Here is a 15,796-nt window from a genome sequence, read left to right as displayed (position 1 = left end):
TAACGTACAGAACTCAGAGTCAGACACAGTTGTGATGACGACTATGATTGGGCAAACTACCTGTTAACGTACAGAACTGTAATACAGGTAGTGTGAGTGTCGAGAGAAATAAGTATAAGTAAAAAACCTCACCTCAGAGTCAGACACAGTTGTGATGACGACTGAGGTGGGAAAAATAAGGTTTGCGGTTTATATACTAAAAACGGGTGGCTTGGAATAAAGACTAGCAAATAACGGAAGTATATGTAGGAGGGATAAAAAGGAAAGAGTGATCGGAGTGTGCAAACGAAACGTACGCGTAAACAAGGAAGGTCACGAGGTGTCTCTTCTAACAGTTACTAATTCCCGTATTCACCTAGAATCTATTCCATAAAGTAGTATCAGTAATTCTCAACAAGAAGCTTCAAAGCCGCCTCCTCATCAAGCCCATCACTCATCTTCTCCTTCAACGTCTATCCAACAGAAACGGCCCACAACAATCAGTCCTCTTGAGCACAAAAATCAACGCAGAAACCGCACCTTATTAACACTCAAATACCCCGTAACGAACGCCTCCCCAAACGCCTCCCCAAGCACCGCATCACTTCTAAACGCCTCCCATGCCTCTTCCCAATTCAATGGCAGCCTCTCCGTAATCCCATACCTCGCCCTCTCCTCCTCCCCCATCTCCGCCGCCGTCTTCCCAAGTTCTCCATGGGCACTACAATCCCTCATCTCAAGTGCCCTATTGATCTTCACACCATCCTCCACGCCAGCCGCTATAAGCCCCGCAAACGCCAAATACGGATTCGATGTCCCATCTACGCATTTCACTTCAAAGTTCCGGGAAGCGGGAGAGGTGGCGTTACATAGCCTTATTGGAGCTTCGCGGTTATCGGTCCCCCAGCAGACGTAGGTGCCCCCTGACCAGGCACCGTCGACCATGCGTTTGTAGGAGGCGCTGAGGGGGAGTGTGAGGATTGTTAGGGAGGGAAGGTGGGCGAGGAGCCCAGCTAGGAAGGAGGCTTCGAGGGATGTTAAGTTTGGTGAGGAAATGGAAGGGGAGGGTGGGGTGGAGGAGTGAATGGATATATGCGTGTGCGCTGCGCTTCCGCCTGTGTTTGTGGTTTAGTCAGATAACGGAAAGGTAGAGAGGAGGGAAACGTACAGCTATCCATATAAACCCTCGGAGCGAATGTAGCCCTCAACCCATGTTTACTAGCAACGTTGTAAATCGTCTCCCTCGTATGCACAAGCGCGTCCGCCGCCTGAAGTGGTCCCAGCGGCCCCGTAACAACTTCATATTGTCCCGGGGCAGCTTCTGCATGATACATCTGCAGCTCTATCCCAGCGATATTCAAGGCATCCACGATATCCTCCAAGACCTTGGCTTCGACGGAGCCGGAGGGTAAGGCGGCGGAGTTGGACCATCCGTGGTTGTTCACTGCTTCGATGGGGTTCGTTTGTTTTAAAAGGATGAATTCGGATTCGACGCCGATGAGGAAGGAGAGGTTTAGTTCGTATTTGGCTTTTCTAGATGGGACAGCTTTTAGTTTGAAGAAGAAGAAAGGGTGGGGAAGAGGAAGGTACACACTCGACGACTCGACGAAGGATAGTACGTGGACAAAGATCGACCTCGTATGTTAGTCGTCCATTCCGTCCTGGAAGCGGCGTTTTCTCCTGAAACCAACCCATAACCACTGCATGGCGAGGCTGGTACCCGCACACTCGGAATGAGGAGAGGTCAAGGACGTAGAGGTATTCTCCTATAGGGCTTTCCAACGGCAAGGACGTGAGACTACGAGTTCCAAGATAGAAAGAGGAGACGGGAAACACTTACCTAAATCCATCAGCCACCGACAAAAAGACGAGCCCTAACGCGCATTTGGTGATCGACACGCCCGTGCGCCCGGATGAATGAAGGAGTTTTGCAAAGTAAGCCTTAGTGACGACGCGATATCTGATGTTGTTGATAAGGTCGACCCATTGAATGCGGACAAAGTTGAAGTCATAGGGCAGGTTCTCTATGTATTCCTTGATGCCCTTTTTGCCAAACGGTGTAGATGGTTTAAGTTGGGGATCGGTGGAGGGAGTGTAGACGACGCCTATTTGTTCTGGTGGTGGTTGTGCAGGTTCTGGTTCGGCCATGGGTGCTAGTGATTCAGATGGGTAGAAGTAGAAGGCTAACGTTGGAACGGGCGGTGTTTGGCACACAACTCTTCTCGAACTGTCCTATTTATCACATCACTGGCCTGCTAAGCCACTTCTGGTATTGGTAAGTATTCGGATTAAATGCGGGTGTTATTGCTCGAAGGGGGCCCAAGAAGAGCCGCTCAAACTAATAATAAGAGCGTCTCCGGGTCGGTTATGCTGGCATGAGATGATCACATCCCAACAGCAACCTGGCAGCGGACCCAACCATCCAATACAGTAGCGATTGTGCGGAATCAGCTGGCGATTGAAAAACTCCAAAATAACCCGGGTGACAGAATATACCGTTCGTTCGAACCCTCAGATTGAAGGGGGACTGGAAGCCTACTAAAAATCGGCAGAGGGCAAGCAGGCATCGATGCATCTTCCATCCATTAAGACTTTCAGGAAGGCTCGTATGTAGTGAAAACCTGTCGTAGTTTATAGCCGCATTCGATGAGCAGAAGAAGAATCACAAAGGATAGAATCGGAAGCGCACCAAAGTATCTAGCCCACCTATACGGCAGCTCTTGTGTGTGCAGAAGAAATTCATATCAGAATACAGTCTACTCGGTGCTCGAAATACCACGTCCTCAGAGAGGATTTTGATTTTTTTCCGTCATGACGCTGAGGCGTGTGCTGGCCGACAGGCGTGATGAGCAAGCAAAGTCAAGGCAAAGTCACCAATATCAATCACGACTTCCTTCGTCACAACCATCATCATTCTCCTAGCCAGGACACGTCCTCTGTTCTACATCCGCGTGAGGACCCATCGTCTGGCCCTTCGCCCCGTTTTTGGGAGGATAAGGCGTTGTCAAGCCACCTCCTCGATATCATGGGTTACGTACATACTCAGTACTCATTAACCTGCTCATCGCTAACATTCTCATCTCATTTCATCAGTCCAGAATCAACCTGACGTGACTACTTCGACGTCCCCATCTCTTTTTGAACAATATCTTCGCGTAGACTTCTGACTGCTTCTAACGCCCGCGATCCTGGGGTTTCCGATGTCGGTTCATCTGCCACACGCCTCCCAACACTCTTCCTCCCCATTTGCCGCATCCTCATCGTTGTGCAATGAAGGCAATGGCCGCGATTTCCAGCAGCAACCTACAGGACGCTATCGGGTGCACGTATTTCAGATGTGTGGATGATTTTGATGGACCGATGAACAACGGTGAGGAATATTTTCTCTTTCAGATCCGTCTTCCACTCAATCACACATTATCAAGGACTGTGTCTATCGCAAGCCGCTCGCGGGCGTCCATTTCTCCTCAATGGTTCTTTACCGTAACTCAAACGCAGGTAAGGATCCTCTCTGCTTTTCGTCGCTTTCATCTAACCCTCCTCACAGTTAAAGCTTTTCGGGTAGCGAGATTAAGAAAAGGAGACACCATTTAAAGATCATCACCCGGCAAGCCTCACAACCTTGTGCACTGATGTGGCAGATGACCGTGGTCAAGGAGTGATCGTCGGATACTTGGAGGATGTAGGTTTGTTCAATGTTCAAGTTTCAGCTGTGGCTGACGTGCCCTCCGGTCAGCAGAAGTCAAGTTGGCTCGATAATACCGTTCGGCGGGGCTATGATCTCGAATACCGCGGGTTGTTCGGGGACTGGGCATCTCCGTCTTCCATTCCGCTCGTTAGCACGCCACGTATATGGGGCCAGGCTGTGTTAGTCCAATTGATTTGGTTTGGTAAGTGAGAATGTTTCATCTGCTCTGCTCCTTTTTTTTCTCTCACTAGTCCGATCTAGAGCTACAATTCCTCAAACCTGCAGTGCGCTTCTGATGAACAGACGGCCTGCGAGGTTACGTGTAACGCCTCGGATTGACGATGCTTGGGTCGGCGGTGGAACGGTGAAATGTCGCACACTTGGCATCGGGGAGAAGGGATGGAGGACGAGCGTACGGGTGACATGCGATCAAGTAGATCAACTTCCGGCGGGTGTTCGACGTCGTCATGGGGCAGGGATCGCTGCATGGGTTTGAATCAGACGAGACGGCTGCAGCTGCGTTTCGTCTGCGTTGTGGAGCACTGTGGCTTCTCAGTAACGACGTGTCGCAGCGTGGTTTGGCTTCACCATAGGCCATACGTCTAGTGCTGTGGAAGGCCGTGGTCGGCTACCGAGATCAGTAGTCTCGAGTTCCTGTGGGTAGGGATAATGGGACAACGGAAAGGGATTGTTAGTTCGAGTTGACGTGTGAGTTTGGATAACAGCAATCCTGTGGTCGCGTTAGCAGGAGGATTGCATTGTGCAGATCCGTATTTTGGGACAGAAACTGCCCTTCAATAGTAGGAATGGTTAAGAAATCGTAGGAAGGGGACCTAGCTAGACCCATAATTCTGTCGCAGTTCTTGGTACTCACAGAAAATGTTACAATATTTTGTGGTCACATGACTACTACACCCTCAAGGGAATTGACATTTGATTGACGCTCTAACATTCTTGTTATCAACCACCATCATCATGAACGCAAACGCGACTATCGGTACCAACGACACCAACGACACCAACAATATGAATACTACTGGGTTAAATCCCGCGGGAAATGACGTTCTGCAAGTGATCAGCGGCGGCGGTCTTTCTGCACTGCAGGTCGTCGCTGCGTCTGGCGACACCTATCCACCTCTGAAAGCGGCGGTCGTCGAAGCATTAGCTATCATTGGGATCGTTAAGGTGTGTGTCCTTACTCCAATTATTCCATCATGTCTATCTATGTGATGGCATTAGGAATTCAAGATCAATAAGAAAGATTGGGCCACTTTTTCTGCAAGTCTCATTGAGAAGATGGCAGGAATTGTTCAGGCTACCTATCAATACAACAAGAGTCAAATCCTGTTGATGTTGCAAAAACCCAATTTCGATAATTTGAGAGGGTGTGTGGTTTTACTGGTTTTATTGTGGATACTGCCTTGATTGAAGTCACCCACTAGCATTTTGGACCATTTGAAAGGAGATGCGATCAAGATCCAACAACAGAATCCATACAAGGGATTGGCCAATTTTAGAAAGGATCAAGAATATATTGCAGATTTCCAGGTCAAACTAAATGCACTTGTGAGTGTATATCATACATATTCACCTTTCTTTATCATCTCATTCATTGATTATTAAGCCCAACTTTCAGGTCTGTCTCAGTGTTGAGGAAGAATCAAGTGAGTCAAATTATAAATATTTAACTTGGTGTTATTTCTTAATTTGTACAGATGTCAAGAGGGATATTTGGGAAGGTCCCATAATGACTGGGCCCAATATGTCTATTGAGAAAAGACATGTTGGTGAAAGGCCCACAACTACAGAAAATGGTATGTACAAACTTGCTTTCTGATACTATTTCTTTATAAATTTTTCCTTCTGAAGTATCTCAGAGAAATATGTTTGCTCATGCACATGATTTCCAAATCAATGATGGTGTCTTCAATTCTGCAAATATTGTATGTAATCAGCTTGTTTCAAATGCTCCTTCCTTAAGACCATTGGTATACTATAGATCAATATCAATGACAACAGAGGCCTTGAGGCAGCAAATGTAAGTTATAAAATAGGTAAAATCTATTACTAGCTTATATCATTAATAAACAATCTAGGTACAAAAATGGCTGCAAGAGCTCAAGGCTCCATCACATGGCAAAGTAAGAGACAGGTGTATGCCTGGGACCCGGAAGGATGTGCTCACTCTTATTAACACATGGCTCAATGATCCGAATGAGCCTAATATTTTCTGGCTTTCTGGGAGTCCTGGCTCTGGAAAGACAACAATTGCTTCAACTGTGGTTGCTGATTTTGACTGTCTCTCTGGGAAATTCTTTTTCCGTCGTGATGAGGCTGAGCTTCGGGATCCAGACAACTTATGGAGACGTATTGCTTTGGACTTTTCTTCAGGATCTAGTGATTTTGGAAAGTCTATCAGTCAGGCATTGGAGACTCAGAAAGCTGACATCAGAGGCCTTGATATTTCTATGCAATTTGAGCATCTTATTTCCAAGCCTTTACAGGAAATTTTTGGGACCTCTGTGAAGCCTCTTCTTGTTGTTGTTGATGCTCTTGATGAATGTGATTCATATGACAAACTGTTGCCTTCATTGGTATCCTGGTCTCACCTCTCTAAATCTTTGAAACTTCTCATTACAAGCCGCCATTATCTTAAGATTCAGAGTAGACTAAGATCTGTCAGTGTTTATCATAATCTGAACACTGGACATGAGGTCTCTGCTCAGACTTATGATGACCTTGAAAAATACTTTGTTGCAAGGTTTTCTGAGGCAAATTGGTTGCCTCCAAAGTGGCCTGGTCCAGACAAAATATCATTTCTTGTGAGAAAAGCTGCTGGACTATTTGTCTGGGCTAAATCTGCAATGGATTTTATCTTGTTTGATGGAGGTGATGCTGAAGAGAGGCTAAATATCATTTCTGCTCATTCTGGAGAAGGAATTGATGTTGTTGACATACTGTATCATCAGATTATTTCTGTTGCTTTGCAAGGTCTCAGAAAACCAGAGAAAACAAGTTTAAAGTTGGTTCTGGGTTCAATAATCATTGCAAAGAATCCACTTCGTATCAAAGATCTAACTGAGCTTCTGGAAGTAAAAGATGTGTTACTAAATTCAATGCTGGGTAAACTCAGCCCAATTTTATCCATCAGTGATGCAGGTTATTTGCGTATTTGCCACCAGTCAGTGGCAGATTTTCTTCTTGATTTTGAGCACTCTCAAGACTTGTGGCTTGATCCTCGATTCTATAGTCTCTGCTTTGCTGGGTCTTGTTTGAAACTTCTGAATGCAAAACTAAGGTTTAACTTCTTTGATCTAAAAACATCCTATATTTTGAACAAAAACATACCAGAGCTCAATGACCACCTTGAGAGTGTCAAATCTACAGCCTTAGATCATGCAAGCTACTTCTGGGCCAGCTATCTGCAGGAGGATTGTGATAAAACACTACAGCTGAAAGTTCAGGAAGCATTGGAGACATTTTTGATGGTCCATCTTTTACACTGGCTAGAAATTATGAGCTTGATGGGAACTGTAAACCATGCTGCTCAACTATTATTGTCAACTGCAAATTGGAGCAAGGTGAGTAAAGATATGTATAATTTACTATGATACTGATATGAAAATAATGTAGGTTTCAAAACCTAGCTTATCAGACTTTGCAAAAGATGCAAATAGATTTGTCATGGAATTTTTGGCACCAATATCTGATGCAGCACCACATATTTATTTGTCAGCACTGCCATTTGCTCCACAAAGTTCAAAGATCTCTTTGCATTTTCTGAAGTTATTTCAGAAGACATTGACTGTGCAGATTGGTCAAAGGGAACATTGGTCAGAGAAATGTTTCCTCAAACTTGTCGGCCATGATGATTATGTTACTTCAGTTGCATTTTCTCCTGATGGCAGGCACATTGTCTCTGGATCTTGTGACAAGACAGTCAGAGTGTGGGATGCTCAAACAGGTCAGAGTGTCATGGATCCTCTCAAAGGCCATGATAATTATGTTACTTCAGTTGCATTTTCTCCTGATGGCAGGCACATTGTCTCTGGATCTTGTGACAAGACAGTCAGAGTGTGGGATGCTCAAACAGGTCAGAGTGTCATGGATCCTCTCAAAGGCCATGATGATTATGTTACTTCAGTTGCATTTTCTCTTGATGGCAGGCACATTGTCTCTGGATCTCGTGACAAGACAGTCAGAGTGTGGGATGCTCAAACAGGTCAGAGTGTCATGGATCCTCTTAAAGTCCTTGATTCTTGTGTTAATTCAGTTGCATTTTCTCCTGATGGCAGGCACATTGTCTCTGGATCTGATGACCCAACAGTCAGAGTGTGGGATGCTTGTGACTCCTATGATATACTGTTAAAATTCTGCCATTATGATCGAAATTGGATCATGCTCCCAGATAATGCACATCTTGTCTGGCTGCCAGACCAAAATAAATCTGGTTTGTTCTGGCCAAGGACAACTGCTGTGATTGGTGCCATTCCAACCTCACTTCAGTTTAAGAACTTTGTTCATGGCATATACTGGAGCCAGTGTTTTTCTTCATTATGTGATCCCATTTAAGAAGGAATTGGACCTGTTGATTCCACTGTCAGATCAAACTGAACTTCACATTTTTTGTGTTATTTCATTTATCAACCTATTTTATTTCCCACTCATATATATACCTTCTTTATTTATTATATGACATATAATGAGTCTTCTGAGTGTATGCTTCTTTATGACATTCTTGAATTTAACCAGTTACTTCTATTTTGATGCCCTCAGCAATGTTCAAGCTTGAGTGCTTGGGTTCCCATCATACCCTGTTACAATACCCACTGTGCATCTGCACAAGAACAATTTTCAAACCCTATATTCCACCTGCCCATTAATCCATCCCCCATAACATTTCCAAGTTTATATAATCAGAATCACCTCTGAGTCATAATGCATTCAATGTGTTAGATTACTGGTCAAAATCATATGAACCTTCAGTGTTCCAAGCTCTAGCACAATGTAGGATGGGATGAAGGTAAACCTCACCATTGCAGCAGCAAGAGAGGTGGGACCTCAAATATGTTGATCATCAGCTATCAGCCACTCCTCACTGTAACCCAGGTTTCTATGCAACTAATTTAGTATCCCTTAGGTTTTATGGAGGGGGGAGGGGTTTCAAATGGTTTTTTTTTTTTGTATTAATTAATTAATTGTATAAATAATCTTTCATATTGCTAATTGAATATGTTATTCTATTAGTGATATACATTCAAACATATTCAGGAGTCCTGAACACACTTGAATAAGAGTCACATGCATCACCACAGAGTTACCAGTTGTTTTACAAACAACATTCATAATCAAGACTAATCTTGCTTCAAATACTATTTGCAAACTTCAACAATGCCTCTTCTACTGCCCAGTGAAGTGTTACCTCAGTTTAGAAACTATGTACACTTGCTGAGCTCTTTACACTCCTCCACCTATTCCTACCGGACTCCTACTGGACTCCCAGAATCCTACCGGACTGGACTAGGACTGGGATAAATGTTACCTCAGTTTAGAAACTATGTACACTTGCCTAGCATCTGATATCCAACTTTCCCAGAAAGTAGAAGAGGTTGCTGCCCTGGACTTCCAGAGCTTATCCAACCTCTTCTTGAATATGCCTGCTGATCATCCTCTTAAGTCATCACACAATGATGATGGAGGTGATGATGTCATCAATGGGGGTGAGGTCTGGTCATTGAAGGACCTTGTAATGAGAAGGGCAGTTGCTATTGATGCTCTTCAGGTTGAAGAAGAATGTCTTAGATCTGAGACATTTATGAGGATGAAGGCATCCAACAACAGTCAAATTTGAGGGCCTTGCAGCTTGGGGTCTGCAATTTGGAACAGTATTTGCAGAGTGTGTGAATGGCACAAAGAATAATTTAGATTTGGGGGATGAAAATGGTGGTGGTGGTGGTGGTGGTGGTGGTGGTGGTGGTGATGCAGGTGGATACACATCCCATAGCAAGGGGGTGCCCGCCTGGGAATCCTGTACTGGTATGTGGTTAGTCAGTCTGCAGACTGCAAAAAAAAAGGCACCTCAGGCAGAGGGCCTTGGGTCATTAAATTGAGTAGCTTGTAGCATAATATAGCTACAGAATGTACTGGGAGGAATACAGTACCAATAGAGGCCATAAAGCACTAGAAAATGAGTGATATAGGCAAGATATAAGATGTTCATTAATTTCCTGTCATCATTGAATTACACTGCTTGCACACTGCACTTGCATCCTTATCCAAAAAATTACAGCATGTCTCACACATTCTATGTATGGCAGTGAAAATTGACACTACCATTGAGGTGGAGCCTTAGACAGCTGTTTTTGCAAAATAGTCCTCAATGGCCCAGAGTGAAGCAGGTGTTCTGTGGGTTTCTGTAGTAACTTGCTAACAACACATAATCCTGATGAACATCCTGAGAGTTAGATGGAAAGGTGTGATTTTGTACACATGCCAAGTTTTTTTTTCCATCCATCCATCATCACGCTGCCTTCTCATTATGTTGATGACATTCAAATATCCCCCCATTGTCATACATGGATGGTCTTGAAGAGTTTTAATCAACATTTGGCTTCATGATGCTTCATAGGGTGGTTTTTTTTCTCTTGGCTTAATCCCCCCCCTTTTCCTTTTCCTTTTCCTTATTCTGCAAACCATTTCCTTTCAACCTAATGTTATGCCACCAGTGGTAGCTTTTTGCAAATAGGGAGTGGTAGTCTGGCTAATGTCCCTCTTGTAACACCTTGTACCAATGTCTATATTCTTCATGAGTTGGTGAGGTAGTACAGTAGTCCATATGTAATGCAGTCAGCCAAAAATTATTACCAATTACCAATTGCTCATAAAGGTTGAACAGCAGATAGGAAAGGCCAGAGTCTGGATGTATGAGTGGTCCACCAGGTATAGCAGAAATTCAAATGAGGTAGATGCATCCTGTCATCATCCCATGTTCCCACATCAGTGCACACTTCTGACTTCAAACAGAAATTAAGCTCTTGTACTTACTCTTATCCTTCCAAAAAAATTGTCAAGCAGTTCTGAAAGGCATAAGGCTACCATAAAAATTATAAACTAGAGAATTGCAAGAGAAAATTCAAATGAGTAACATGCTGCCAACATCAGGAAAATCACTTCTTCCCTGAGGGTATCCAGGGTAGACCCTGGATACCCAGAGGTTGTCAAAGAACTCAGGGCATCAGGTTGCCCCCAGGTACAGGTTCCTTTTTTTTGATTTCCCAGGGGCAATCTGAGGTTGTCCTGAGATGCGCTGAGGCTGTCCTGAAGTGCACTGAGGTTGTCCTAGGGTGGCCTGGGGTGTCCTTAGAGAGCCCTGAAGCAGACCCTGGAGTCTACTCAATAGACAAACATAGTAGTATCAATAATTATTAAAGATGTATTTAAGACACATGGATAGAAGTAGATTAACAATTACTGTAAGTAACTTAGTAGAATGCTGCTGAAAACCACTTACAGAATGTGAAAGCAGAACTGCAGCCCAACTGCTTCAAACACATTGTCATGCCCCATGCCCACATTCTCCTACTCCCTTACCATCCTGTACATTGTCCAAATCACAAAGTAGTGTCGTTTTGGCTGCCCTATGTGAACATTAGTCATCCCTCTCCCATCAACATTGCTTTGTCATGTGAAAGTCATTTTTTGCGGTCTAGGGGATTTGTTGTGAGTTCTGTGGAAAGCTACATGAGCAGCAACAATATCTATGAAGTTGTAGATGATTTACCATTGTATGCACAGCTATTGTTGATGTGCCGCTCTTGGTTGACAGTCCCCCCCCCCACCATACCACTTGAAACCCTCTCGCATCACTCAAGGCCATGGGTGATGTTGCAGCATTGATGGAACCATGAACCTGAATGTTGGGGAAGTTCTAGGCATGAAAGTAGGTCAAGCCCTCATGAACAATGACCACACTGATTTACCAGCAAGTCAAGGCCCTGCAGCATCATTGCAAGCAATGTGCTGTCCTGCTGCCTGTTAAAGTTCACATATGAATTGTGTAGCATTTGAATTAACAAAGAGAAAGAGTTCTTAAATTGATAGGTAACTTTGCAATCCTGTGCACGAATAATCCTTATTCAACTATCGTTCAGGACTCCTGAAGACATTTGAATATTTACCACTTAATAGAATAGCCTATTTGATTAGTGATAAGTGTAAGAACTATTTATACAACCTGTACAAATATTTCTTAAGGTTTTAAGACACACACGAGTATGTGGGGTTAAATCAATAGATTGGAAAAGTTGAAACTGTACATCTCATAGTTCTATGTCTTATATACTTGTTTCTATGACCGCTGGAACCTTCCTCAGACTTCCTTTCCTTTCTGGTGGTTCTTGATCCAGTGACTCAAACTTATGCATCTCGACGCTTGAACTCATTTCCTGCACATCTTCTGGTTTCCGGTCTGTGTTGTGATGTGACTGTGTATATGTGTCTTTCTGACTCATGTTGCAATCAAGGAAGGCAGACAGGGGTGAGTCATTCGGTTCTAAGGTGAATAGGTTGAGCCATTTGTCTCAAAGTACATTTGTTTGGATCTGGAGGTCTAATCATACAAACAAACATATTTTGGTTTTAAACAAATATAAACTTCGTGTTGTGTCCCAACGCGCTTCGCATTTTTAGTACTACAGACTTGGTAAGTAGATGTAAGAAGTATCATAACTAGGTAGAAATAGATAGTGTCCAATGGCAATGCCATGTTCTTACCATCCAAACCATGAAGTAGTGTCATTTTGGATGCCCTACTCATGAACGTAGGCTATCCCTCTCCTGTGAACATTGATTTGTTGGCATAGAAGTTGGTTCTTGTGGTCTAGGGGGGTTTGGTGTGAGTTGTTTGGAAAGTTATGTGAGCAGGATGACTTACCTGATGTCCAAACAGCTGTTTTGATGTGCCACCTATCCTTCACAAGCCAATCATCATCCTTCTTGAAATCCATGTCACCACCCATGCTCACCATCTCTCACTGAATCATCTTCACCACCCCCACTGGTCTGTCTGGCATGATGTCATTGAATGGCATCAGTATTGATGTTGTTGACAATGTGTATGCAGGTGAAGCACTGACTTGTAGCTTGAAGATGCACATTGCATCGTAGTTGGAGTAGGTGATGGTGGTGAAAGGACTATGTGGCCAAAAACTTTGAATATGAGTCATGAAGGTGTAGATAGAACATACAGTAATGACACCACACCTGAGCACATTCTAGATGGAATGAGGACGACATTTGGACATCCGTTTAGCATGGACCTTGGTGTACTTTACACTCCTCCACATAGTCCAGTTGGACTCTGGCAGACTCCAGCTGGATTTCCAGAGTCCAAATGGAGTCCAACTATAATACAACCAAATGTCTATATTCCTGGATCATCCAGGCAGAGTCTATCTGGAGTCTGCATATACTCTATCTGGACTTCATCAGACTTTCAGATGGATACTGGACAGACTGGACTGTACTGGACTGCCGCAGAACTGGACTAGAGTGGACTGCCAGACCTTAAGCTGATAATTAAGGTACTTAGATTTCATGAGACAAAGAAAATTGAAGTATATTAGTAACAAAATATAACTAAATAAGTTGATTTTACTATGTTACAGAAAGGGGGGAAGGAGTGGGGGGGGAGTGGTGATCAGGAAGGGAGGGGGGAGGGAAAGGGAGAAGGGAGAGTGGAATGGAGGGAGAGTGGAAGGGAGGGAGAGGGGGGAGAGAGAGGAATGGAGGGGAAAGGAGTGGTGCTTGGCCTTCATTGTGTCTCGTGTGGGTGTTGTGTTGTCGTTCCAGGGCAGCCATTCATTGTCACATGTTGTTGTTGTTATGTGTTGTCATTGTTGCATATTGTGGTCGTTGTTATTGTCATTGTTGTCGTGTGTCGTCATCCTCATATGTCATTGTTGTCATGTGTTGTTGACACATCATTGTGTTATGGGTGGTGCTGGGTCACCATTGCCATCCTGTTGTTGGGCTCGGTGGTGGTTGTGGGCTGTTGTTGGCATTGGTGGGGTGTGGTGTTGTTGCATGGGGTTGCCGTTGTCATGAGGTCATTGGCACCCCACTTCAGTCACCCACCTTGAACAAGCTATTAGCCTTGAAACATATAGGTATATATCCAGGCTAATAGGTTCCTTGGCCATTTATTTTTTTGCCTCTGGAGGAAAATATATTATTGCATTGGGCAAAAATGTTTGACCTTCAATATTGTGACCAGAAATATTTGGGTTGATATATTGCATTGAAAAATATCCTAGCCATCTGAAAGTGGTCGGAAATGTTTGAAGCATGTTTGAGTGGTAGGAAATATTTGAAGTGTTTCAGACTGGTCGGAAATGTTTGAAGCATGTTAGAGTGGTCGGAAATATTTGAAGTGTTTCAGCCTGGTCGGAAATGTTTTAGCTATGTCACACTGCTGAAAAATGTTTTGGTCATGTCACACTGCTAAGAAATGTTTGAGCCATGTCACACTGCTGAAAAATGTTTTGACCATGTCACACTGCTCAGAAATGTTTTAGCCATGTCACACAGTCAAAAAATTTCCTGCCAGTGTCACGGAGTATCTGGGGTCCTAGTTTCAAAAAAAAACATCAAAAATTTCTGACCATTCAAACTTTTATCTTCTGGATTCAACTTTTCTACAAAATTTATTATAAAGATAATTTTGGTCCTAAACTTGCCCTTTAACTTTTATATTTATTTTTATTATAGAAACAGCAGATTATATATTGCATGCAACTGTATCTATTGGTATTCAGCTATTTGTTATATAGTTATAGCCTCTAAATTATGCCTCATCAGATAATAAAGGTTTTTACTGACTGCTCTTATATTGAGTTTATATTGGTGATTGCCTATAATAGACTGGCCCTAGTTACTGAATCATTACTGTTGTCTATTATTCATGCAAATTACCAGAGATAAATATTGGCTGATGTGCAAGCCATATGGTTGTACACCACTGAACGTAAGTGTCCCTAGGGTAGTGGAACAGCTGTTGGAATGTCTAATGGACAATGCAACCAAAGTTGTTGTAACTCTAGGAGTAGGTCGTTCTAGCCAATCGATCAATAGCTAGGAGCCATGGAATGTGACAGTTCATAGTACCCATGCTCCGATCTTCATGGACAGTACCATTGGAGAGTGCTATGATTATGCAAGTCGTGAAGGTGCCTCCACATGTATTGCCTAGTATTCAAGTTAGAGCTGTTAGTAGGGCTTTAAGTTGAGCAACATGAGCAATAGTGGTCAAAGAGATAGATTCCCTCATGGACTATATGAGGTGTAATGTACAAAATAGATGATGTAAGCAGAATCTGACTTGTGGGTGTGGGCCAGTGCTACGCATGGCATGTATGAGTCCTTCCCATGGACCTCCAATGCTGAAAAATATGTAGAGTAAGTTTTTTTTTTAAAAGGCATATTTTAACATTTTCATCAACAATGGATGCAAGCCACATTAATGTAAACCAAGAGATTGTGAATAATGTTACAGTAACAATGTCTAAAAAATTGCAAAATCATTTGACATTTATTTACAATTCTTTATAATCATTTGCTTCAAATCAATGTGGCTTGCATTCAATGTTATAAAGATATTAATCTAGAATTCTATTTTAATGTTAAATTTATCAAGACAAAGTTCTAATTTAAAGTTGAGAATATACAGCCAAAACAAGTTCCTGATCTTGATAGTATCTAAGATCATTATTGCTTTTATCATCTAGCTGCCCATCTTCTATACACTTATTTTTGGTGGTTATCCCATTATGGAACCAAACTTTACCTTCATATGAAAAAACTCTAGAGGTGAAATGATTATCCCCATGGTATATGATCCCTCTCAGGCTCAGTAAAACTTCTTCTCCATTTACTACAAACTTCACCTTGTGACTAGTTTCAGTATTACAGTATGGGTACTCCAGGATGATAATCTTTGGAACCTCTGCATAGGATACATGCTCAATCATTTCACCTGAGCAACCCCCACATATTTCTGTAGATGGCTTCTGAATTGATCCTATCCATTTTGAAGTTGATGCTGGTATAGGGTCAGATGCATGAGAACAATCC

The 15,796-nt window shown here is 43.1% G+C and overlaps 4 protein-coding genes across 4 annotated transcripts; 2 read left to right on the top strand and 2 right to left on the bottom strand.

Moving 5' to 3' along the window:
• Positions 1-501: 501 nt before the first annotated feature.
• LACBIDRAFT_299654 (uncharacterized protein) lies at positions 502-2,127 on the bottom strand (the record flags this gene model as incomplete). Its single annotated transcript, XM_001882462.1, has 4 exons — positions 502-1,094; positions 1,148-1,512; positions 1,574-1,753; positions 1,820-2,127. 4 exons carry the CDS (start codon positions 2,125-2,127, stop codon positions 502-504), a joined length of 1,446 nt encoding a protein of 481 aa, XP_001882497.1.
• A 697-nt stretch (positions 2,128-2,824) lies between these two features.
• Positions 2,825-4,471, top strand: LACBIDRAFT_328514 (uncharacterized protein; the record flags this gene model as incomplete). The annotated part of the gene is made up of 8 exons (XM_001882593.1): positions 2,825-3,013; positions 3,256-3,349; positions 3,373-3,477; positions 3,576-3,665; positions 3,690-3,869; positions 3,919-4,031; positions 4,274-4,357; positions 4,469-4,471. The coding sequence occupies 8 exons, from the start codon at positions 2,825-2,827 to the stop codon at positions 4,469-4,471; spliced, it is 858 nt and encodes a 285-aa protein (XP_001882628.1).
• A 171-nt stretch (positions 4,472-4,642) lies between these two features.
• On the top strand, positions 4,643-8,239 carry LACBIDRAFT_299652 (uncharacterized protein; the record flags this gene model as incomplete). Its single annotated transcript, XM_001882592.1, has 9 exons — positions 4,643-4,852; positions 4,907-5,052; positions 5,110-5,233; positions 5,292-5,331; positions 5,383-5,481; positions 5,537-5,610; positions 5,667-5,705; positions 5,764-7,248; positions 7,301-8,239. The coding sequence occupies 9 exons, from the start codon at positions 4,643-4,645 to the stop codon at positions 8,237-8,239; spliced, it is 3,156 nt and encodes a 1,051-aa protein (XP_001882627.1).
• A 4,457-nt stretch (positions 8,240-12,696) lies between these two features.
• On the bottom strand, positions 12,697-12,938 carry LACBIDRAFT_299651 (uncharacterized protein; the record flags this gene model as incomplete). Its single annotated transcript, XM_001882461.1, has 2 exons — positions 12,697-12,859; positions 12,913-12,938. 2 exons carry the CDS (start codon positions 12,936-12,938, stop codon positions 12,697-12,699), a joined length of 189 nt encoding a protein of 62 aa, XP_001882496.1.
• Between the last annotated feature and the right edge of the window lie 2,858 nt (positions 12,939-15,796).

Source organism: Laccaria bicolor, genomic scaffold (assembly GCF_000143565.1).
Source record: "Laccaria bicolor S238N-H82 LACBIscaffold_17 genomic scaffold, whole genome shotgun sequence".
In the NCBI taxonomy this organism is placed as follows: Eukaryota; Fungi; Basidiomycota; class Agaricomycetes; order Agaricales; family Hydnangiaceae; genus Laccaria; species Laccaria bicolor.
This window is presented reverse-complemented; position numbering and strand designations above follow the sequence as displayed.